Source organism: Dermacentor albipictus, chromosome 1 (genome assembly GCF_038994185.2).
Source record: "Dermacentor albipictus isolate Rhodes 1998 colony chromosome 1, USDA_Dalb.pri_finalv2, whole genome shotgun sequence".
NCBI lineage: Eukaryota > Metazoa > Arthropoda > Arachnida > Ixodida > Ixodidae > Dermacentor > Dermacentor albipictus.
In genome coordinates this window covers 383544285-383570341 of record NC_091821.1, presented here as the reverse complement: position 1 = coordinate 383570341, position 26057 = coordinate 383544285, and the positions used below count along the sequence as shown (strand labels likewise).

General features: G+C 47.0%; 1 protein-coding gene across 6 annotated transcripts in view; it reads left to right on the top strand.

The window, feature by feature from the left end:
• LOC135900324 (kin of IRRE-like protein 3) overlaps positions 1-26057 on the top strand; it is a 636778-nt gene that overhangs the window by 321523 nt on the left and 289198 nt on the right. For 2 of the 6 annotated variants that reach the window (XM_070531958.1, XM_070531956.1), the window contains exon 1: positions 22155-22861. The exons of the other annotated variants lie outside the window; for them this stretch is intronic. In XM_070531958.1, coding sequence (XP_070388059.1) covers positions 22714-22861 — 148 coding nt within the window. In that variant the 5' untranslated portion in view covers positions 22155-22713. Of the gene's footprint in view, positions 1-22154; positions 22862-26057 lie in introns of those variants that run through there. 6 annotated transcript variants of the gene reach the window in all.

Here is a 26057-nt window from a genome sequence, read left to right as displayed (position 1 = left end):
GCTCAACAAACCACATCGGAGTTCAATCACTGGCCACCGACGACCTGCGCGAGGCTATCAGAGCGGTCGTGCGGAAGGAGTTTCAGGAGCTGTTCCCTTCGTCGCAGACACAAGTGGCTTCGATTGCCGATGTCGTACGCGAGGAGCTCCAACAATCACTCGGAGTAGCCCCTGAATCGCCGCAGAGTCAGCCGCAAGCGCTGACATACGCCGCTGTAGCCCGCCGTCACGTTCCCCCTCTGCACCCGTGGCAGGGCCCAGTGACGCCACAGTTGCGTCGTCCACCACCGTCGGTGCCAGCACGCCAACCCATCGCCCCGCGCACCATTCCAAGGAAGACAGACGTCTGGCGCGCTCCTGACCACCGCCCGCGGTGTTACCACTGCGGAGAAGCGGGTCACGTCTACCGCCGATGCCCATACCGGGAGATGGGACTGCGAGGGTTCACCGTTAACGCGCCGCGCCCACAGCTTGGCGAACGACCTCGCGATATCGCCGACTACCTCACCGCCCCTCAGCGGAGCCCTCGACGACCGTCCCGTTCGCCGGCAGCAGGTCGTTACCTGTCGCCGCAGCGCCGACCATACCATGAGAACGTTGCCATGCAACGTCGTTGCCACGCAGCGCCGACCATACCATCAGACCGGCCCCGGCCCGGGGTCGGTCTGCGAGTCCATATCCGGAAAACTAAACCGATGGAGGTGCGGTTGCTGTTCGTCGAACTGACGAAGATGCTCCGCCGCCGACGAAGCCTCCGAAGAGACTAACTACCTCTACGACATAACAACGACACGCCGCCGTCGCGACGAAGTCTGGAAGCAAAGAATACGCCGACGGAAGACGACCTGATGGCGCCACGTACTAGCCATAGGTCAACGTGACGCAGCCGTGATCCGACGCGAAGACTGCAACGCAAGACAAAGAACCACGGGACAACAGGTTGCTTTATCCGCCCACCATAAATTTGCGTGTGCGACCACGCCGATGGTCGCGAAGTAAGAGATCCACCACCATTGAACCGCATTGTATATTTATTTCATTTTATTTTATTTGGGGTTAATAAGGACTGGTAAAAAGTAATAATGGCTACTAATGACTACTGATGACTGCGAAATGGCCAATATGTTAATGACGGCTTCTAATGACCACAATTGATTAGAAATGACTAGAAATGTCTAGTAATGAGAGGTAATGACTAAAATGACTACTAACAACTTGTAATGACCACTAATACATGCGAAATGACCAATATGTCTAACGGCGGCTTGTAATGACCACAATTGATTACAAATGACAAAGAATGCTTACTAGGGAGCAGTATAATGACTAATAATTACTGAAATGACTTGTAATGACTAGTAATGAGTATGAAATGACCAATATGTCTAACGACAACTTGTAACGACTACAATTAATTAGAATGGGCTAGAAATGCTTAGTGAGGACCAGTAATGACTAATAATGACTAAAATGGCTTGTAATGACTACTAATGACTATAATATGACCAACAAGTCTAACGCCGGCTTGTAATGACAACAATTGATTACAAATGACTAAAAATTCTTAGTAGTGAGCAGTAACGACTAAAAGAAAGAGAAGAGGCAAAGACAAAGAGGCGAATGATAAGAGAAGGAATAGTAGGCTTTCGCCGTTCACCTCTCAAGGGAAATCTTAAGAAACCGTGTAGTTCTTGTGGTTTTACCTGCTTTGGTGCGCCCGCTACTCTTGTTGGCTGCTACTCATTGTAGTTTCAGCCAGGTGAATTGTTATTTTTTAACACTGCTATCTAGAAGTAACGCGCAATTTTTACCACAGAAGCCACCTATCTGCAACATGACGCTAAGCAAAAAAATTTAATTATGGGTTTTACGGGCCTAAACTACTTTCTGATTAGGAAGCACGCCGTAGTGAGGTGCTCCGGAAAATTTCGACCACCTGGGGTTCTTTAACGTGCACCTAAATCTAAGTACACGTGTGTTTTCGCCCCCATCGAAATGCGGCCGCCATGGCCGGGATTCGATCCTGCGACCTCGTTTTCAGCAGCCCAACACCATAGCCACTAAGCAACCACGGCGGTTGTGACGCTACGTAAGAAAATTTTATTGATCTAGTGTCGTTTCACGCGTGCTTCTTGGTGGAATATTGATCATGGGCAATGATCGAAGATAACAATATTATAGTGAAATAAACTAGGTTAAGTGCCTGGCGCGAAAAGATGCAGATGACCAGTGCACTTCTGGGTAAATCTAAGGGTACATAGACATATATATCCACGAAATATATCTAAGAGAAAAATTATCAAATATCCTAAACGCACTGATTGAAAAAGTGAGAACTCCCGAGCGGAAAAAGCGTGTTTTTATTAAGAGCTGCCCCAGCCCCAGGTGAACCGATCGACTTTCCCAGAAAAGGAATCAAGGCAATTATTGGACGTTAATATGATCAACGGTGTTAGGGAAAATACATTGCATATGTACTCAGACATGAATCGGGCAGGCCGGGAAGTCTTTACCAATTGCTTGTCTGGTGGTCTCCTTCAAAGTGCCAGCAGGCGAAATGAAGTAGCAACATTTAGTCTAATCGAATGGTATTAGCTATTCAGATCGTATTTGACTTCAGAATCCACTATTAAAAAGTATCGAATACGCGTTTCAATTCCAATGTAACGCATAACAGCGCTCTTGAAGTCTCGAAGGTGAGGGCCCGATGCAAGTGAGGACTCCTATTCCAAATAATTGTGCTGCTGGAGAGTTGTGGCTGTTGCGCAGAGACGCACCAGTTCCTGAGAAAACTAGCGCACGGGGGCTAATCGGTTCTGCTGAACAAATTCAAACAAATTCCTCGCTGTCATTCAATATAAACGCGCTGTTTTGCGGCAGCCTGTAAATCTGCTGACTTGATTCAGGCAAGGAAAACATTTTTTTGTTGACAGTGATGTCTTCAACCCATTGAAACTGGGGGCCCAATGTGGTACCACACTTATCTTCACCTCCACCGGCTGATACAGACATGGAATGGCCTTTGCTGCCCTCTAGGCCCACGGCCATGCCAGCGGGCACTATTGGTCTTCTGCGCCATGAAGCCAAGAATTACAGGGCCAATGAAACCGGTGACACTGCGGGCAAGCAAGGAGATGAACACAATGAGAAGGAGAGTGTACAAAAAATGCTGAAGCACCTCGTAGAATCAATGCGCGTGATTCTCGGTGGTCTCGAGACTCATGCCCTACAAGTGCTCGCCGTGCTTGAGCCGCTTATCGCAGCTCTTTATATACTGTAAAGATTTTGTTTGGCGCTTGTGCTGTTCACGCAGGGGAGGCCCACAACAGCTTCGTCCTACCTCCTCTATTTTTAAGTTCACTCAATTTGGTGACTACAGACCTGATGCGAAACCTATTTGTGCCTTTATGGATGACATTTGTGAATGTTTATCATCAGAGTGTTGAACTTGCTTTCACCTTTGCGCATCCCTCTTGCTATGTCATCATCATCCCTCATCGCATCTCTATGTCCCCGTTCCCCCTCCCCCTGTGCAGAGTAGCAGGCTAGAGCACCTTAGCTCAGGCTTTAAATTAAATTATCTCTCTCTCTCTTTAAATTAAATTATCTCTCTCTCTGCTTACTTGAGTGAACGGACAATCGGGAACGATATTGCATTAAGGTATGAAATATAAGATAAGCGTAACATGTTTTTCTCAGAAGTCAGACTCGAGAATAATTTCTATCGCTTACACCCCTAGAAAAATGCCAAAGGAAGCAGCCACCTCGTTTTTTTTTCTTTTTTTCTTTTCTTAGTTAAGCATATTCTAGCGTTTTAGGTCTGGCGATATGCTTATGAGGCGCCCTGTTCAGTTCTCACCTATTGGGGTTCTTTAACGTGCACTTAAACAGAAATACACGAGTGTTCTTCCATTTCGTTCCCATCGAATTCCACGACCCGGCTCGAACCCCATGAGCTCGAGTTTAGAAGCGCAACGCCATATCCACTATGCAGCCACTAATTAAGCTACCGCGCCGCTTCTTTTTTTTTTTTTGTTCCTGTTGTTAAGCATGAACTGAACAAAAAAAAATTCACACGGCTTACGGTCCAAAGATTATCATATATGCAATGGCTACCTAAAACTGCTTTCGGCGCCCGAGGTCCTACTGCAAGAAAACAACCCCTAACAATTATTCCGCATTATGTTGCGCGACAAAGGCCGTAACATGAGTGGAACGTTGCTCTGCACTTTTTTTTTTACTTTTTCTAAAGAATACTTTCCGTAAATCTCAGTACAGGCTGCGGATGGGGCAGATATGTTTGATTTGTTTGAAGCGGCAACAAAAAGGTTACATATGTTTTTCCGTCGGCGTTTCGCAAGACCTACTGATGGAAAGCTATATGCGGTAAACATGCACTCGAGAGATACATGCTGCTTGAAAAACAAGAAAAAATATTTTTTCTCCAAAGGGTGCCGTACTATAACATAGTATAATGAGGGCCGACACTGCGGCCGCAATGCACGCGCAATCACCGAGCGGCATTAAAAAGAAATGATATAAAGAAGAGAAAGAAAGGCATCCAGCCCTAAGGCATAAATACATGTCATATCCAATTATAAGCACCGTTTGAGTGGTCTTAACGCACATACCAGCGCGCGAGGTAGCACGAATGGACCTTCTGAGAAGTATCGCCAGCTGTTACCAACGGCGCTACCTTGATGCGGCCCAAACCACTTCGAACTCAGCGCCGCCACAGTATTTTTCTTCGTCGCGCGCCTCACTGCAAAGCAAGCGCCACCCCGGCCGCTCGTCCCACCCAACCCCATTCTAGTACACTCTTAATTTTGACAGCGAGTGCCCGCAGTGATCGCCTGAGATGTGTTCACGTTTGCTCGTGCGCGCGTCACATCGTGCTTGTTAATTTAGTTAGTAAGCCAATGTTTCCAAGTTTATACGGCTGATAAATCTGCTATCCTTACTTCGTACAGCTGTCTCCTAATTTTCAATCGCAATTGATGTTCCTTCTTTCGGACGAAACTGCGACCTTTCCCGCCATTTCTGGCATACCCAGCGTTTGAGGTAGGAGTGACTTTTCTTTCGCTAGTGTGAAAGGGTATTTATCAATATAGTTAAAACACTCGTTTCTTTAGTATCCCTTTTACATCCGTTCTCTGTAGAGAGAGATCATTTTATTTCAACAAAGGCACAGAAGTGGGTCTGAGCTTTCACGCTTTAACCTGGTGCCCTGCACTAGGTGTTTGAGCAGGTGGACGTAGACACGCAAAACAAGCCGCATAAGCCCGTGAAGAACCTGCCAATGGTTGCTCAGTGGCTATGGTGTTGGGCTGCTGAGCACGAGGTCGCGGGATCGAATCCCGGCCACTGCGGCCGCATTTCGATGGGGGCGAAAACACCCATGTACTTAGATTTAGGTGCCACTGCAACGCCGCTGCTTGAGTCTTTTCTAAGCGTTAAACCTTCGCGTCTCGTGAAACCACGATCCCGCACCGATGTTTTGCCTTATCTTGGTAAGCGTTCTGTAAAAGAGAGAAAACGTGCCACGCATATTTACGACATCAAAACTGCACGTCTTATGTTCTTAGGTAATTCGCGATGCAGCTTAGGTGATGCTGCTTCTGTAGTTGCTCTATTTATTGCTCTTTTTTTCTTCTTTTTCTGCCTCCGGAGAAATGCACAATAACTAAAACGAGAAAAACTGAAGTTAGCTTCAGCTCAACGGTAAGGTGCTCTGCGGTAAAGCTAGTTTTCAAAGATATGTCGGCGGACTTCTGTAAAATTTTTACCTGACGAAAGCAGTTCAAACAGATGTTGAAAATTAAGATCATTGCCACTGTTTACCACTCGCTAACTTGTAGAAATCTTTGAAACAGAAAGTTCATGTCATGGTATCAATGAACAGCATGGAAGATATTGTAGATGCGAGCTTTTCTATAAGCCAAAAGTGACCTAACGTCATGTGCGGAAGCCCACTTGAATATCTTGAATACCCGTCAGACAACGCAAAACGTCATGTTATGTAGGACTGCAACTGGCTTAGTAGTCAGGAAATTATTAATTTTCTAACACACACCATTGAAGTATAACGAGACGTAGCAAAGAATGTTTAAATAGACGGTGTTTCTTGTGAGTATTTGTTCTGGATCAAGTGTCTGGGCCTTTTGATCACGGTTGGTTTAATGTCTTGAGGCGTGTTGCTAGAGCGAGACGATAAAGCGCTAAATTTCCGCTAAATTTTGCTGCAAAGTCGCTAAAGATATCGCTAGGGCATTTAGGTAAGTTTTAGGTAACGTAGGCGTTTGTCTAGTACTATGGCATGGAATAAATCATTTACCGTAACATTTCACGTCTGCGTAGAGTTCATGTTAGAGAGGAATATACAGTGAATTTACCAGTACTGTGTAGTGGGCTTTTACTTTACTGTTACATTTACATAACAACAAAAGATGACTGCTGAAATTCGGCGTAGACACTCAGATTGCGATGTTCCAAATTCGGCACAATTCAAAGGAACACAAGCAATCTGATTATCCTAGCATGCAAAGGCACTTGGTCTACATTATCCCGGAAAATATTCTAGTTCTCGCTGCTTCTGAAAAGGTAACAAAAGCATGCAAGATGTGCAAGGTCGCATGTTAATACGACGATGACAATAACGTGACCCTTGTGCAAGTCAAGGTTTATGTTTCCGCCCCTTGGTCTACGTGAGGGCATTTCGCAGTACTGATTTGTCTAAAACGTATGTAATAAGGAAGCAGTGTATTCAGGCTCGCGTGAACGAGCCCAGCCGCTCCAATGTATGCGGCTTTCTACAGTCAATCTATCTTATTATTCGCCTGCTGTGTTCTATATCTCACAACAAAATTTGTAAATGTCCACCAATCAAACGTATTTAGTGATAGTGCAGAACGCTGAGCGTTAAGAGCCATTCAAATTGGTTTCGTAAAGAAACAGAAAAAATACGTCTCCTGTGAGTGCAATCCTGTGAAGGCAACCATTGCTTCATCATGGTCACAGAGTCTGCGCGTGAAAGAGCCAATTTCAGTCGCTCAAATGTTGCATTTGAATATTAAAGTGTGTTCTGTAAGGTTGTTTTCGAAGTAACTTTCCTAACTTCCATGTCGGTACAAAATGCAGCCAATTGATTAGTCACATCGCTGAAAAAGGTCGCTGGTCGCTAAATTGAAAAATTCGTCGCTAAACAGACTACAAACAGCTAAATCTAGCGACAACATCGGAAAAATGGCAACACTGCTACTGATATATTTTTTTCTCTTTCTTAAGAAAGTAATCTAGTGCTACTTCTTTTACGAGGGCACGCACACTAGTGCGCCCTAGCGCATGCTAGTGCGGAAGCACCAATCACGCGGTGCGCGCTACGAATGCGCCACTGGCGCATCTGAGGTCTACGGGTCTGACGAAAATTAGTGAATAGGTTTGCTAAGCATGCGCGTGTATGTCGGGTGCTTGTGTGCTCGTATTGTTTGTGCTCTTATGGGATCACTGTGTATATGAAATTTATTACCAACCACCTGCAGTAGCATGCCAGGGGGTCAGCCATGCTAACATCTGTAGCTTATACCATCAAAGTCATCACCTCTTCTTGTGACACGGCCCTCTAGGTGACATGCAAAGAAAATCCATGACCGATGCATTGCGGTGGCTAGATTATCGCCCGCTGAGCCTCCGCTGATCGAGAAAGACGGTGTCCCAGTGCTGGAACACCGTTCCCACCGATCATCGACCCAGAAGGCAGCGAAGGTACTTTCGTGGTTTTTAAAAACGACTTCTTTGTGCGAGCGCCTTTCACTGTGTGGTGAGGTCAGCGCACGTGCGCGCGTTCACTGCATTCCTCTACTTCTGTCTTACTTCAATTTCCCTCTCCCAGTGTAGGGTAGCCAACCAGACGCCTTTCTGGTTAACGTCCTTGCCTTCTCTCTTCATTTTCTTTCTCTCCCTCTCTCTATTTTCGTCCTTTAACACCCTAAGAGACGCCTAGAGTTTTCGAAACTGGCAAATAAATAGACAAGTAAATAAGGAAATAAGTAAATAAATAAATAACTTAACTGGCAAATGAAAGCAGGAATGAACAAATGATTGAACGAGGACACGCAAACTCGGAAATGAACAAGTGAACAAGTTCGCGCTTTGTCTCGCACTACGATCGAACACAGGAAGCTCCACGCCGCCGCACACGCTCGACTAGAAGCAGCCGCTCCTCACTCCCTGCTAGCGCGTGGTTTCCGCCTCACAAAGGCGATCGGCCAGGTGTGCAACGAACGGCACGGGTTGAAAGATCCACGCTTCGATCTTCTCCGCCCCGCAGTGCGCAGAAAAGCGAGCTCCATGCAGGGCAGAGGAGGAGGAGCACGCAACGCACAGTGAAGACCGTAAACGAGCGGCCGACGCCGTCCTCGCTTTTTGCGCCCGAGTCCGAGCGCGTCGGTGGCTGCTGCGCAGCGCGGGGGTCCTCGACGCGTGGGCATCATCAGCCCAACTCGGGTTAGCCAGGGTGTAGTGGCGAGTTGTGTGTTACCAGCCGCTCGCGTCTCCTCCCGGAGCCGCGGCGGTGGCCGCGGCTTGCTGCTCTGCGGGAAAGGGGACATTAGGGACGAAGAAGGGAAGTTGGTGGGGAAAGCGTTCTCCACTCGCTCGGATCTTCGCGGAGTGTATACGGAATCCCTACACGCCCAAACGGACTCAATTAGGCAGCGCCCAAACGCGCTTTCCCTCGCCGGCCCGTTTAATTACTCGGTCGACTCGATTCTGTACACCGCACGACGGCGGCAGCCGGCGCGGAAGACCAGGCCGCCAGGGTGTGTGTGTGAGTGCGTACGCCGTCCGCGTACGCTTCGCCGAGCACGGCTTTTGAGTTCGAGCCAGCGCGTGAGGCGGCCCCTGCGTTTGGTCTGTGCCGATTTTCTTCAATGCCCACGCAGTGGCCTTTTTCGCATCCCGGAAGTTGTCGAGCGCTCCTTTGTTCTTTTTCTTTCTCTCTCTCCCTTCTAGTTGCAAAATTGTCGTTGCTAGGACTTTGACCCTCGAAATGTACTGTTCTTGTTGCTAGTGTGCATAGAAACACCCGTTATTTATTTCCAGTTTAGCGCTTAAAATTACGTCTCCTTATAGACCGTGGCAAGCTGAGTAAGGGACGCCTTCTGTAGAATTGAGGCTCTCGGTTGAGTAGAACGCGCCACAATGCAATGTTTACAAAATTTACCTGATTGCTTTGAGAGTTGAGCATAGAAGAGGTCCTTCCCAAAACATTGCGAGATATTGTTTCGAAAGTTTCCACGTCTCCTACTGTAAGGCAGTCATCACTGAAGCAGAAATCTTGAAGAACTGTTGTTTCCCGTAAAATGAAACTCGACTTAAGATGCATACGCGTAATAAGGACCGCAATGGCGAATGATGTGGACCGAACAATGCAGCGAAGGAGTAGCTTAGGGCCATTTTATCCTATATTCATGAAGATCTTTCTCACCTAAAACATCACCAAATTTCTTTTTATTGGAATGAAATTAAAAGAAAGATTTAGGCAGTCATAATTGGGGCTTAAAAGAAGCATTCAGGAAAGTGGACTTGCACGGATTAAGAGCGAGGATCAACGGCGAATATCTCAACAACCTTCGGTTTGCAGATGACATTGTCCTGTTCCGTAACACTGTGCATGAATTGCAAAAAAAAAAACATTATTGAGGAACTTCACCAAGACAGTGTGTTATAAGGGTTGAAGATTAATATGCAGAATATAAAGATGATGTTCAATAGGCTGGCAAGGAAACGAGAATTCATAATCACGGGTCAGCCTCTAGGGTCTGTGCAAGAGTAGGTTATCTTGTTATATTACTCACAAAGGACCACGATCATGGGAAGGAAATTTGCAGACGAATACAACTGGGTTGGAGTGCATACAGCAGACATTACCAAATCCTGACTGGAAGTTCTCACTGTCGTTGAAAATAAATGTGCAGAATCATTGCATCCTACCGGTGCTAACATATAGTGCGGAAACTTGGAGGTTAACAAAAAAAGCTCGAGAACAAGTTAAAGACGGGGCAAAATGCGATGGAACGAAAAATGTTAGACGTAACTTTCGGGTAGTAAACAAATTGGGATAGCCGATATTCTGGTTGATATTAAGAGAAAGAAATGCAGCCGGGCAGGCCATTTAACACGAGGGTACCTCTTACGTAAGGTAGATAACCGGAGCACCATTAGAATTACAGAATGCGTGTCAAAGGAAGGGAAGTGCAGTGGAGAACGGTAGAAAATTGTGTTGTGTGATGAAATTAAAGGAATTTGCAGGGGGAAGTTGGAATCAACTAGCGCAAGACCGGGGTAATTGGAAATCGCTGGGAGAGGCCTTCGTACTGCAGTGGACATATATATACACTAATAGTGATGATGGTGTAGCGTGGCAGCTATTCATTTTCACCTATTATTAACAAAACTAAGAAAAATAATGTAAGATAAGACAAAAAAAGAACGCCACAGGTCCAGGAAGTATAGAGCTGGGTTACCAAAAGAGAGTACATGAAAATTGTATGTGATTCAAGGCACACTGGAACATAGAGACGTAGAAAACGAGGACATTTTGCACCACACTACAGTGATGTTCGACATATGCCCGTATCAAACTCTTGCAGTTAGTCTCGACAACAACTACCTCTGAAATTTAGTGTTTCCTATGCACTTTTGTATGATGACCATCCCTGTGACAATGATGGTTCCCTTTACGGTACAAATCTTCTCCTTCTTCAAATTTAAAATTTTGCTTCTAGTTTTAAAATGCTTAAAACAGCCAGTTAGAAAAGACGAATGCCTTTTTTTTGTAAAAAGTTCAGAATTTGTAAGACAACAAAATTTTCTGTAGATTACGAGTAGCAAAGGAACCGCCACTAATGAGGCCGCGAACAAACAAAGAATCATGTCGCATGGACCCAAACATGTTACAGTTTGCGTCTCTGGGCCCGTTCTTCTTCCCCATCGTATAGGGTAATCAACCAAACGCTTTTGTGGTTAACAACCCCCTGCCTTCTCTCTTCCTTTTCTCGCTCACTTTCGCTGTAACAAACGAGCCTCTTCAATGTGTGTTATGTGCCATGCATTTTTTCCTGTATCCTCAGCTGCTGAATTGAAAAGGCACTCATGCAGTGAAAAAGCTCACGCACTCATTAATGGAAATTACATGAATTTGATGATTAGCTAACTTAGGTGACAGGCCTTTCACAGAACACATAGTGCGTGAGAGATACAAAAGAAGGCTGGGATGTTAACCAGTCAAAAGTCCGTTTGGCTACCCTGCGCTGGGGGAAGAGAAAAGGAGAATAGAAGGAACGGAGAGAGACAGAGAGAAAGAGAAAAAAATGCGCTGAATCTGAGTCCGTGCACTGACAGCCCTACGCTGTCAAAGGCGCTCGCACAAATCGGTCGTTCTGAGAAAGCCCAAAAGCGCCTTCACTGCTTTCTGAGGCGATGATCGGTGGGGACGGTGTTCCAGTATTGTCCATTCACTCAGTGGACGATCATATAGTTTCCTGGATGCGTTGTGTATAGATTGTCATTGTGTTTCAAATTGAGGACAGTTGTAGGATATAGGTGGTCAATGTTATCCTTGCAGCCACAGACATCACATGCATGACTGTCAGTCATTCCAGTTATTGCTGAATAAACTTTTGTGAAGGCAACTCCCAGCCACAACCGACACCGAAGAGACGCTTCACGTCGGTGCAGTTCGGACGGAGGTGTGAGTTGCAGCGAAGGGTTTATGGTCTGGTGCGCCTTGTCTGTGTGTTTCACTCGAGTGACGAGCGTGCGCGTGCCAGAATACTAAGCTGTCTCGTAGCATTTGTCCTTGGGAGAGGAATAGGGATGCAGCGGTCTTCTTGGCCTGACGTCCAAGCTGTGTTTTCTGCGTTGTAATTTCCAGTGATACCGCAATGGCCTGCTATTCTCTGAACAGAACAGAAAATCCTGAGACCACTGCACGTATGATTTGCTCTGCGCCCTCTGACTAGGCCAAATGCAGTGGCTACTTTCGCGCAAACTGCGTGCAAATTACAGCTTTCAGCTTGGGAATTTCAGCAAACATTTATCGGGATTCCGGAGGAAGCGCTAACACCTCTCCACATTTTTTGAACGGTATTCTACTCCGCCCTGAGCACAACTAGTTTCAGCTAATATGAACCGTTTCGAAAGCCAATCAGCCTTCGTTGTCACAAAACCTTCTTTATAGCCCTGGTCTCTAAATAAAGAAAAAATCTGCTGCGCTGACTGGGAGCTAATCACGTACCGGGTTCTTTTGGAAAGTTCTGCATAGGCACTGTGGTCCACCCCACTACCATCGCGTTCCTATGTGTGCAGCTTAATGCCTGTTCATATGTCCGAGTCACCTGTGGCGTACAACTTAGAGGCGTATTATTGTTATCATTACCGCTGCTACCACTGCCTCATTGACGATGGCGCGATATACCTACTTTGAACTCTCTCAGCGGTCTGAGTGTTCATTCTCATTTATATAAGTATGTCGCGCTGTGAAACGTTCGTGGTGCTTTTCTTGCTGTCTGATTTTTTTAGCTCTTACTTTATTTTTTAACACATATCCTATGGAGAATCTACTAGACGTTCGAGTTGTGTGACCCCACTCGTGCCATTGATTACGCCTGCACTACCTTCCCTATAGTATCGGCTCTTGCCAGATTCGAAACTTCCCTGGCTTTATTTATACTTCACCAAATCTCTAGAAGGCTCTAAACGAGTCCCCGCTACGCTTCCAAATGCGCATAAAGAGCAGTGCGAGACCCAAGGTACATTGTATTTACTCAATTATAACGGGCAGCCGTTTTTTCACAGTTAGAAAGGGAAAGATACAGTGATTTGGGTTGTAAAACGCTCGTCCGACTTTCACACTTCAACAAATGCAAAATGTTCTCTCTCGATATTTTTACGGAATAAGGAAGAAATATCTGCTTGATCTCACATGGAAAAAGTATACTTCCTGCACCCGAGCCACAGCGGACCAGTAATCACTCGCCGGATGCTATAGTTAAAGGCGGAGCCCATTGGTGAGAAAATTCCGGTGCACGCAGGAGCTCCGCCACCTACAGTGCGGTAAAGTGTGACCTTCGAGGCCGCGGACTCAGTTAATCGAGATGGGCTCTGTATTAGGGCACCTTATATTGCAGTTTTGGTTTCGTACTCGATCACGCGCATGTCAATTTTTCTTTCCGCAGGAAAAGTGCACGTTATAAACGAATAAATACGGCAGCTACGCTCAGTGCAGCTGGTTATGGGTTTCTCCTAGCGGAGACAGCCGTTCTCCACTTTATGGCTTCTCAGCAGAGCACGTCCTACAGATACCGCCGATTCATGGAAGTCGTCGTTGCTTGGCCCCAACGATACCTATGCGATTGCCCATTGCGTCGACATGCCACAGCGTAAAAAAAAAAGAAATGAATAACGAAAAAGGAAGCACCGAGCAGCACTGCGTTCGTCACTGGGAGCGTTAGCTGGTAAAACCGGAACTGTCACATGCACCTCTGAAGCTTCGTTTACTGCGCCGTCTTTGCGAACCGCGTTCCTGTCGCGACACCACCAGTTCAACGTAGGAATCCCCATCTCGTTCTGTCCAAACCTCTTTGGCGTACTCGGGCCACGAACAGAACCCGTTCCTTTAAAGAAGGCGCGCCGGTCGAGAAGTGCTACCATCGTAGATATCCAGCCACGCGTTTCCTTTGGCTATTGAGTTGCGCTGCACGAGATAGTTCTTGGACCTGCCGCGCAGTTAGGATGTTGTTTGCCTTCTGCGCTAAAACGGTGGTGCTTCACCTTGTTGTGATTGACTCCTGTCGCGTAAGCCTGGTCGCGAAAGGTGGTCCTTGGTGAAGACATTCAGACACAACCTCTTCAGTCTTTTCTTTGATCCTTATGGGTTTGTGTCGTGTGGCAACCCCGAAAGAGAGAGGTTTGCCTCGGTACTGTTAAACACACTGCCGTCCGGAGAGATCATCGAAAACAAGCCCTGTTGAACATCTGCGGTGAAACGAACTTTTCTGTTTGGCTTCGAACTTTTGGAGCTTGCGTCGTGGAACCTGGAATAATATTTGTTTTCATTCGTGCCGCTATGAGACTTCTCGCGGCGATACCTTTAAAAGTGTACTTCACCGCACTTGTGGTGGTACCAACTTTTGTCTTTCCTGTCCACGTCTTCCCTGCCTGGTTTTTCCTGTCCACGTCTCCTTCCCGCACCGCTTCTGCGCTCGCCTTTGCAAAGGTTCCTGTCGAACCAACTAGCCCAACAGCTTAATATTCTAGAACTTCTTTAGCTTGTGCCTTTACGCTATTATTTAGTGTAGTGCGCCCTTTCTAAGAAAAAAGGAAAACATAAATAAAAGGACAGTTGGGAGTTTCTTCACTTGGTGTATTAAGAAGTTGCAAGTATACAACATGGGTGCAGTGTAATATCGCAGAAGGCTTGTAATACCGAGTGTTACGAAGTCTGGCGTCACCGAAATTTGGGGCACACGCGGAGCCGTTTATAGCCAACCGGCTGGAGCTGCAGGCTAAATTTCATGAACCTTGAGAAGCTCCAACACCAGGGACGGTATTGGGGATATGTTCGTTTTTGCGATGTCACGTCTTTGCTAGCGTGGTAGAAGGGGCTAAAACGGTGGAAGTTGACGTGATTAACAAAGCTTGGGGTAGCTTACAAAGCCCTTCTGCGTTGTTTTTACATATTGTCCGGGTCACAACGATACATGCATCGAAAGCTTGAAGTCAACATATTTAGGCGCTGAAAAAGGCACACGAAAAAATGTGAGATAAAAGGCAAAGAATCTAACCGCTGTGGATCAACGGGCAGCAGGGAAACTAGGGGCGATATAATGCAAGGATTGCTTTCACTCTATTCTATTAATCTATTAATTTTATACCATCCACCACTCACGGCCGAGCACTCTCGGTGGCAACGTCAGCGAAGAGCGTTGGTCGGTCTAATTACAAAGCTCGAAAAATGAGAGAGAGAGAGAGAAGGAGAGAGAGATAGAGAGAGAGAGAGAGGCAGGGACGTTAACCAAATGAGAGTTGAGAGTATCCGGCTTGCTAACCTGCACAGAGTTGGGGTGAATACGGGTTGTAAAGAGGAGACAGAAATAGCATTGGACTAGCCTAAGACGTAACGAAATAGGGAGGGAGCAAGCGCTTCTGTATACCAATTGATCGCTTGTTACACGCTGAAATAAATTTCACACACGGAGTAAAAAGCAATGAAATACAAATGGCCTAACAGACCAGATTGATAACAGCAAGTGTCTGGACAGCGACACAAAACTCGCCCAGAAAAGGAAAATACAAAACTAAGAGTAAAATATTGCGGAGAAACCATCGAAGACGATTGTTGAACTAAACGAAGCTCTACATAGTTTATGGCCGCCACTCGCGCCACGTCGTGCTTCTCGTTTTTACAGTGAAGCTGTTTATGGCTAGGATTCCGTTAATTTCTTTCGTGTCCGTCAACAAATCTGTGAGCCAGAACTGTCATCATCAGCAATGGCTCGTGCCAGTGCTCGCGCATTCGTCGTCGTATTCTTCCACAGCTGGCTCCGTTGCCGCTCATCTTTTCAGCATTCCCACACTGCCTCTCCCTCTGCGAAGGCGCTGACGGCACTGGCCCACTGCCAGCCGGTGCAATGATTTCGCTCTCACATACTTTACCTCAATATATCGCCAAATGAAAACACGAACGGATATAACGAATGTATAACACGAATGAACGCGGATGTACAAACATAAATGTGTGTACGCACCTTCGTTCACGATGGCCACCGATCTAGGCAATAAATGTGTTCGTGCCTTTTTTGAAAATTCGGTGTCACCTCTTTGTCGTGTGCTACAACAGCCTCGCTGGTAATCCACCTTCGCAGAGTGGAAGGGCTCATGATTTTTGCCTAAAACAGCTCCTCAAGCTGCGTCACACTTCACTGATTGAGAGAGAGCGCTCAATTTGGAACCACCTACGTCGTGTTTGTTATACGACTCGCCAACCCTGAGCGCCGGCATAAGACAGGCCACTGAGACCCGCTCCTTCTGCCGTGACGGAGCGCAAATGCACTTTCAAGGTCTGTTGGCATAGTTCGAGAAGCTTCGCATCAAAATCGGCCCAGAATTACATGTTTCGGACATCAAAAAGGGAAGTAGTGGGTATGGAGAGAGGTCCTTTCGCTATGATTGTGGATGATGTGTGCGACTGAAGCGCTGAGCAAGGCGAAAACAAGCACTGCGTAATTTTTTTTTTTAATTCGAGAAAAACAGTTGGTATTTCGCTCAGACAAATGTAATTTGTAATCGATCTTATTGAGGTGGGGCGTTGGAAGAAAACACGAGTTCCTTTCTTTTTCACTTTATTTATTTTGTTAACAATAAAATATGGTTATTTTCCTCTGACAAAGGAAGCATTCGCGCAGTTGTTAATAGAGATACCATGTTATTGTGATGCGCGGTAAGTCGCTATTATAAAGAGAGAGAGTAATAATGGGAATATCAGGAAAGTTAACCAGATCTCAATATCCAGTTTTCTACCCTTCTCTATAGGAGGGAAAAAAGGGAGGTAACTGATAAAGAAAAAGAAACATGAAGCACAAGATTACCAGGAAGATGACAACACATGAGCATTATTAAAAAACACGCTGAAGGGTTTATAGTCGTTCGCCCAGGCAGTCGTCCTAAGGAAGCGCGCGACCTCCTACATGTGCTGACAATCGTTGGGGACGCTTTTGGATTTTCTGCGCACGAAATAATATCAGTTATTGGAGGATTTCTCTACTCAATGGATGCCAGCACTGCATGTAATGTATCCAGTACATACATCGCACTTTCAGCAGACGTAGTGTGCTGGTTGTTTTGGAGTACATGGATGACGTTCATTAATGACCCTAGTACGGATATGACTTGTCAATCTATGATTGGTACCTCATCGGCAGGTGTAGTGTATGTCCCAGAATCGCTCCTAATTTGACGACGGTCTTTGCAAGTGGTGGCGTGAGAACCCTGGCAGTTCCAGCCCTTGAAGATGGTTGCATGGCGAGTTCTTTTGTGGGGTTCTCCACACACCGGAAACACACCACTGATCCTGTAAACATCCGGCCGTCACGTGTCCAAGCTTCAGAAACTTGTGGCACTGAAGTGGTTTTAGAATAAACGGGCAAACTGTGTGCCGGAAGTGGCTGACAATCACATATGCGGCGACGGAGTCCCTCTTAAGTGTAATACAGGCACAGTACGCGTTCCCGAGGTGATCAATGCGCACAATGTCAACACCTTCGGCAGCAGCCTTTAAAAGTATTGGCATATCTGTGTTTTGTGTGTCCGTGTCAATATCATAGGTGACGCCATCTGTGATGAGTCACTTGAGGTATACGATCCCGGACTTTAATGTTGCCCTGCTGCGTTATATTGTCCAATGTGCCGCCCAGCGCGCTCCTGTTCATAACGTCAACGGCCAGAATTTTTTTCTTTTGATGTTTAGTTTCGCATTCCTAATTTGATTCGGAGCAATGTTTTCTAAGAATAATCATACAGCTTGCCTGTTCATAGCATGCAAATTCCTCTTTGAGTCCTCTGGCAAGAACAAGATAGCTTGTGTGCTGCGTCGAGTCTCCTGAGTATAGCGCACTCGAAGCGAAGGGTTCCTTGGCCTCGTGACGTAAGGCGTTCAAGAATTCTGCTTCTGAGGGATCGTCCCCTGAGCCGGAGTGTATCCTCGCTGTGTCTAGGAACGTTTCCCCGAGGTAATTATGGCGGAATATCGCTTGCCTGGCTCGAAGGGTTGTAAATCATCTGCTGCAACACGGGGAGCCCTACTTCTCTGGCCTTGTAGTGAAAAAAACAAAAAAGCTAGGCAAACTGATGACCAACTCCGCTATGTTGTGCACTCTTGCACCTGTAAAGTTTGTTTACTACGATACGCATCCTAGCATATTGCGCTGTATGGACCTGCGCGCGCTCTCTCAGTTACGGTGATGCGAATTTACTACTCGCTGAGCGCTGTGTTTGCTTTGGTCATTCTGAGGTGCGTTTCATCGTGTTAAACTGGTTCAGTGAAAAGAACAGAACTAGGAAGCCGGAACGTATATCTTTATTTTAGCTTCCCTTCAAACGGCGATGGTGGCCTATGGGCTCGGCGTCTTCCAGGAAGTTGCGATCAGCACGAAACCCTGAATACCTTTTTCAGTACGCAGAGAAACGATGTCTTTAGAAGGTTGCGATAGCGACACCCGTATGGCTGGCGTTTCGCTGCACCGTTTTTCCCGGTATAGCTGACCTCGACTAGAGGGACCATCGAGGGGAGTTTGCAAATGACGACGCCTACTTGAGAGCGGAATTGCGTCGAGCTGTGGGCCATATAAAGATGCTGCGTAATAACAGGACCACAAAGACAATTTTCGCGCCGATTTCCACAAAAATGACGTCATTGTTTACGCGATATCGCGTCACTTCCACTTTGCTTTGTACCATGTAGGAAGTGTTCTATCCACGTGCAGATGCTACTAAGACACATGAACCGCTGACCACCCGCCATGTTTGGAACACATGGGCTGCTGTAGAAGTTTCTACCCATGTATACATGTAACGTAGTGCGTACGCCGCAGCGGGGATTGTCACTGACGCAACCAAGCAATCGGCACGATCACGACTTCCTACCCATACCATCCTTCTCAAGGCATCACACCACACGCAGCCTCCTCTCTAGAGTCTCCCTACTCTGTGCCACATACCATTAACCTATTCTCTCCTCCTCTTCACATTCCAACCACCGCAACACCAATACCCATCCCAACACGAAAAAAAAAGAAAGAACTTGGCTTTGATAATTTGTACAGAGGCACAACCCTACCATTCCCCTTCGCCAGTAGAAGAAAAACATTCCTCGTGGGCGCTGTGCATTGAATATAATTTCATTTTACGTCCCAGCCATCTGGAGCAACATGCCAGGCATACATGCAAACCTATCCACAGTTATCACAACAGAAACCCCCTCCCCCCTTTCCTCTCTCCATGCCCCTCTCGAAAGAGATTTCTTCTTGGTCAGTGTGATGGTAGGCCTGCTAACATATGCGCTCTCGTATTCCGTAATTTACTCAGAAGGTCGACTGTCCTTCGCGAGTGCGTTCATTACTGTGGTTTGTTAGAATGGTAGTACTCGTTAGCAAGTACGTACAGCCATCACGGCACTGCAAAGCAACATTCGTGCAGCATGCGGTGTGCCTGTCTCCTCACAGTGAGATATCGTAACGACCCACAGTCACAGTTTGTATATTGCAGCTACAGAGGTGTCTGTTCCACCTTCTAGCCTTTATATTTTATTTTTTTCGTTTGGGACGCACTAGCTTCGTTCGTCACCAAAAGAACATGTCAACTTCTACCCGGTTGTATACATTCTTTAGGCGGTGCAATGCGCGCTTGTCGCATCTCTAACTCGCCTTGTGGAAGCTTCCATGAGTGCTGAATAAATAGAAGAGGCGAAAACGGAAGAACCGGGGAAGCTGCTGAGCTCATTAGCCTCCGGTGTCTGCGCCTCCTTAATCCGGTCCTCTGTGATCATGCCGCCACTTTCTTTCGTTTACCCGAATGGTTTTCCGGCAGCACTCCACCTTGTTGGCCGCCGGCCTTAGGAAATCCTCTTCCCGGCTGCTGCAAACGCTGTCAGGATGCGAGGAGATTTTCTCAGCCTCGCTATTCCCGTGTTAGATGAGCATTCTGACTACGGTAACTTTGCTCAAAGTGGCACGCACACGCGCACGCACACACGCGCACGCACACACGCGCACACGCACGCCCACGTACGCACACGCACGCACGCACAAACCAAAAGCTAACTTTGCTATCAACTTTTTATTCACAGGAGACAAGCCCCCAGCATGTGTGCTGTTTGCTTCCAATGTACTTCAATGCATAAAACAGCGGTTTCTTTAAGAAGTAACTGGAAAGCCGATGCATTTTCTCGGACACATTCAAAATTGATATCACGGAACTGGTGTTGTCCAGAGAATTCGTTCCAAGATGATACGTCGTGCGAATTCAGCGGTTATACTTCGTAGATTGAAATGTGTGGCGTAAAGTAATTAATTAAAATGCTAATTTGCGTTAACACGTTAATTATACAATTCAACATTTTGATTTCCTGTAGAAGTAATGGCCGCCTCATCGAGTAATTTACATCGTGTTAGAATTGTGCTATCTTCCATATGCAATCTTTAAAAAATGTGGTGCACCTAGAAAAAAAAAAAAGAACACCCTGTATATTTAAACACGTGCGTTGAATCTGCGTAATTATTTGATTTCTACGAGGAAGGTTGTTGTTGTCCAGCGACCAATTGCCATTATGCACCACACACAGATGTTGGACATGTTTCCACTGGCGAATGCTTAGCGGACGTAAACTCGTAGGGCTGTAACGCTGCGCTCACGTCCCACATAAACCAGAGACTAGTTGTCGCGCCAGAGCGGGCCGAAGTTGGCTTGCACAAAGCATTCTTTCTCGAAATACTTGTTTGCACCAGTAAACGACAGGGTACCGTTACACCTCCGTGTCATCACTGCACATATCGACGTCATCGGCCTTTGCGTTTTAGGAGTAAGCGTGCACACTCGTATGGTACCGGCCCATCCTGCAAGGCAGCTGGCGGCCGCAAAACTTGACCACCACTGACCCGTGGCCAATAAGGATATATCGCTGTTGGACCCGTCGTGAGCCATCCCGCAAGAGAGCAGCCAGCACCCGCAAAGTGAGGGGAAGACGCAAAGAAAGCTTCTCTTTTATGAAGCAGCTAATTGGAAACGCTGAGGTTGAGGTTCATTAGCTTTTCGAATGCCCCGACGAAGCTTGGAGATGCCGAGGTGCGTCGCACCTCTTCAAGTCAGTAGAATACAGGCGTGCACCGAGCACTTCCCAAGCAGATGGTAAAACGAGTGACGTGGGAACATGAGGATAGGTTTGCTTTTTGAATAGAGCAAACTGCAGCCCTTTTAGTTGCATTCCTCGGTATAAAGCTACGTGCATGACAATTATTCCTAGCATAAAGTGTCCTATACGTTGTGAATTCTTGCAGAATTTATTTGGCTGTGTACGCACGCATGCACGTTTGAAACTGCACGATGAACGCTTAGGCGTGTGTGCGTGTTCCTGCTGTGAACATTTTCTTGCTCTGTTTCTTATCAAGGTCCCTTCTTCGTTTCCCTGTGCAGGGTATCCAACCAGGCTTAGCCTGGTGTTGCTAATGAGACACCTATCCCGAATTTCCTGCTTGATGCTCATCTTCGAAGCCAGCCCCTTAGCTAACTCGCGTTCACACAGCTGGCACAAGCGGGCCTAAACGTTAACGATTAGTTAGGTGCCCCTGTCAACGTCTGGTGCATCATCGCCCGCACAGAATGCTTGCTGGGGGCTGCAGTGCCCGATATCCATAAGAACAAGAAATGCGTATGTTGATGGGATGATCAGAATCACAAGAAATAATGAAAACAGCACAATTTTGAATTATCTGTGTTAATGTATTGGACTAACTTCTTCTGACGCTGGCGCACGCTGTTGGGCTACAATTTTGTGCGATTTCTTGCGATACTTTGTGTGCAGATCATTCATAATTTGTGCGCGCGTTTTGTCATAGATACCAATGTCTCCATTGCATTTCTCACTTCGACTACCGCCGAGCTTCGTTTCGAGTAAGATGTAAAAACGTAAAACTTCCAAAGATATCACAGGCTTGAAGAATCAGAAAGAAAAAGGAAAGCAAGCCATGTATGCCTTCTTGTTCTTCTGGAAAGTTAGGCAACATTGGAAACAAACTATTATTGCACGCAGAAATAACGATAACTCCAGGCGGGGGTCCATGCAAGATTTTTTTTCTTTTTCCACGGGTTATGTTCAGCCGTAGATTTTTTACACACAATATATATTTAAGCTTTTTCACTAGCTCACAGCCACCTGATGTAGTCCAGTGTTCGGCAGAAACTCACGTGGAGAGAAAAGAACATAATTGATCCATAGCATAAATTGGCCCAAGTAAAGCTTTTAGTGTACAATTAAAGGACAATAAAAGCCGTTTTTTTTTTTTCACTCTTTTTTCCTAGCGGTGGGGTTTTTTGTTTTCCTGAGCCGGTCGCATCTCGGCTTTCCAGGTCAGTTTACCCAATAATGACCCGATCTTCACTTTTTCTTGTCGGCACTATCATAACGAAAAGGAAACTAATGTAAGGCGCAACACATTTACCGGAGAATTGCTACGAAGCGCTGCCGCATTGCGTGCGATTGCATTCCAATGCCGCCAGATGGCACCACACCCCTGCGCGCTATCATCATTGCGCGCTTGCGACAGCGACGCCGTGCCTCCCACCGCCGCCGCAGCTGGGTGCGCGTCGTCTGCGCGCCGCCGGCGTCGTCTGCACAAACCGTAGTCCAGACTCCGAGCGCCGAGCGCAGGTAGCAAGCGCGCCGGGCAGAGCGCGCACGCGTGTGTGCTTGTGGCGCCACTGCCGCTCTGCTTGTTCTTTAGGGACGTCGCGTGGCTCTGGTCGCTAATTGTGGTCGCTTCCCGAAGGAGACGAGCAGCGCCGGCGTTCGTCATCGTCGTGAAAGTGCTCGCAGTGACGTCGTCGTCGTGCACCCAGAAGCAGTGTGTCCTCTCATAGCTCGGCGTGCGCGGGGTGTCTAGAGGAATGCAGGCCGCGGGCCGGCCTGCCGCAGCGTGTGCGGCGACGTGGCTTCGCGTCCCGCGGATACATCATACAGGCGGCCTTCTTCGCACTTGGACTTGGCCGCGCATTGTCGTTGTCGTCGCCACCGCCTGCGTCGCTGCCAACGCCGGTGAGTTGCGAGCTCCTGCCTCTGCCAGCATTGACGAGCGTTCTGGCGTCGTCGTTTATGACGCCGCAGAACCCTTTCTTGACTCGCCACTGTTCGCTCGGAGAGGAAGTTTGCGCGCGCGCGCGCGCCTTTGGAGGAGAGGCTGCGCGCGAACGAGCAGGAGTGCGAGTATATTGACACAACGGCGCCTGCCGCGTGTTCCTTGCGGATCGCCTCCTTTGTGCTTTGCTTATCTCTCTCTCTCTCTCTCTCCCTCTGAATGAAGAGCGTTTAAAGGTCGTTACGAGGCAGCCTGTGCGTGTGCTACACTAGCTTCATCGCGCGTGTCCTGGTTTTGTGTATAGGCACGCAGCCAGGCCGCCTCTTCTCTATCGTGCCTGCGACTTCAAGTAAAACCGCTCTGGGCTGGTGAAAAAGCGTGCATTGATCTTGCCTGCCATTTCCGCTTTTCCTCTTCCTTATTCAAAGGTCCCGTCCCGAAATCAAGTTGGCAGTCTTGTATTTGCTCCTGCGGTTCTCGCAACGTATAGGGGCGGTCGTTGCCATTGAACTTGGTGCTGCTTGCGAGGTTACCGAGAATGTGTGGGCGTTCGTCAAGTTTTGTCTTGCGCAACGACTCGGGGTGACTGCTCCGAGAAGAAGAGTGTTGCGGTGTTGTGCGTGCCAGTGCCGCAACTTTCCGACCCAAAACATGCCCTATGTTCTTGGCGGGACACGACACCAACGATTAAGGTGCGTGTATACACTCGCGTCGATCGCCGACCCACGTTCCGAGAAAGAGAACTTATCTGGTTGATCTGTCAAGGATCAAGTTGCCGTAAATGCATTGTTCAGTATCACGGCTTCCGTTTCAGTCGCCGGTGATTGTGCGGAATGTCTTCATCAGGAGTAAAAGGTGCTGTTTGCAATCTGCTACGGCTGTGTGTCTCTTCTTGACACCGTGCCAAAATACTGTAGGGTTGAATAATTTCTGCACAATCATATGGTGTTTCGCTATATCGAAGAGACATTTCCTTGCCAGAATGACGGCTATAACGAATTCTACGGAAGTCTTTGTTTGACACTTGGAAAGTTTCAAGTAGGCATCACGGCGTTCGTGTATTAAGGAAAGTAGTACCAATTCAACAGCATGGTATCCCTAGCGAACGTTCATGCTGCAAAAGAAATGCACCTCGAGGGGGAAGCGTAATGCACCAAATAATATTGTACAATGTTTTTTTCTTCGATTATCATCGCTACTGCCTCCTGCGATTCCTGTGACACCTGAACGATAGGAGGCACATTAGCGCGTTTGATGAAAAAGAAGTGTACGGTTGTTCAACGCTTTCGGGAGTTTTCTTCTGTCACCGCGCACGCCCGTTCAGTTCGCTTTGGCGGAAAGTGTGGGAATAAATACGAACAAAAAAAACAAGAGCTTCCTCAGAGAAACATTCACATCCTGTCAAGACGAAACCATTTTCCCATGAAAACGTGTAATGTCCGCTTGCGCCCGACGTTCACATGGCGAGTTTACGATTGCTAGGTTGTATAGCTTGTTTTACGTTTGTTCTCGGCTCCTGAAATATCTTCGGAGCTATCTCGCGTCTCACTTCCTTGAATTTTGACAGCCTGAGCCACATCAAGATTTGTGCTTTATCGAATATACGATTTTTCTGACGTCCCTTCGTTTTGTTTTTTCTTTAATAACGACTGTAGAAAAAGAAGGAAAGAAAAATAAGGGAGCAGGAATAATACTGAATAGCTCACGAAAATGAACTGGGACAGACTTTCCCGTCGTTTGGAACTCGTCAAAGGGGAGTGGCGTGAAGGTGGTTGGGGGAAGAAGCTTTGCATCGAAGTAAAAAAAAAAGGAAAGAGAAGGAAAAAAACCCATGGTTAATGGAAAAGATTTAATGGGAATATACGAGGCATATAACACGTACGCCGTATAGCCGTACTAATCTGCGCTAACGAATACGCGTGTGAGAATGTGTTATAAACGGAAAGGCTTAACGCCCACAGTGCCCCATATCTTCTTAAAGGCCCGATTCCCGAGAAGAACAAAAAAGAAAGTTACAAAATGCGCTGAACCTAATTTTTGGTGCCTAGAACATTTTCTCCTTCTTCTTTCTCCCGCTTTTGTTTTTATCTGCCGGTTATTCGAGTAAAAGTGATCGTCCTTAAGCTAGCGCAGGGATAACTAATCAATCTAAAAGGGGATCGACCACAGACAGAAACAAAATTATAAACAGAAAAAGAAAGAAGCTTCCAGTAGGCCTTTGGTAATCAAGTTCATCTGGTTAAGTAACTCTACCGGCCGGTACGCGGGCAAAATTAGGTGTGAGAAACAATCGACCCGGGTTCGCGGACTCGCATCTTGCACTGGCCCGTGAATAGACCGCGACTGCGCCGTACTTGGGACGCGCGCTATATGGCGTCTCTAGGCAGGTGGTGCCCCCTGACGGAGGCGCGCGATGTTCGAGTGCGTTGCTCTCTCTCTGCCACCTATTGATCCCTGGGCTCACCTATTCTTTCGTTCTGGGAAAATAGTGCGTCGACGGGGCCAATCGGAACGATCGGATAACTATCGGAAATTGTTGCGTCTGGCTAACCTAAAAGCGAGTGAAAAAAAAAAAGAACATTCCTTCTCCAAACCCCCGATACAACGAAACCTGATTGACCGAATTACCGTTTAACACGACGTCCCCAGCGTTGCCGGTTCCTGGCAGTGTTTAAGGGACAGTTTATATGGAATCTACAGGGAACATGGGGGAACATCATATTAGGACGTCTCAGGAAACAGCAACACTAATGCGACCATTGTTGAAATCGGAGCTCCGGTGACACGGCTTGCGAATGCGCGGTCTCTTACCGGAGGAAGAGCACCGTTGGTCCACCCTGACTCGTAACTTCGGCGACAGGACGGTCCACGTTCCAGGCTGTCGATATATAGCTGTTTTCTCACGAGCGTTCTACAAGAAATAAACTTACGGTGGCTTTTTTTAGATTGAAACTCATAAACAGGCTGGCGATATCAAAATACAAGGCACACCAAATTGGGCTGGAGTGAGACAAATTTTCCTGTTAAGCTTTTTTTTTTTCTGCGGCTCGTTTGGTTCAGTGCCGTTTAGACATAGCGCTTAGCATTGTCTGGAACGTCTTATTTATTGACTATAATGAATAAGCAACATTTTACAATATGTGCTCTCAACGTGCT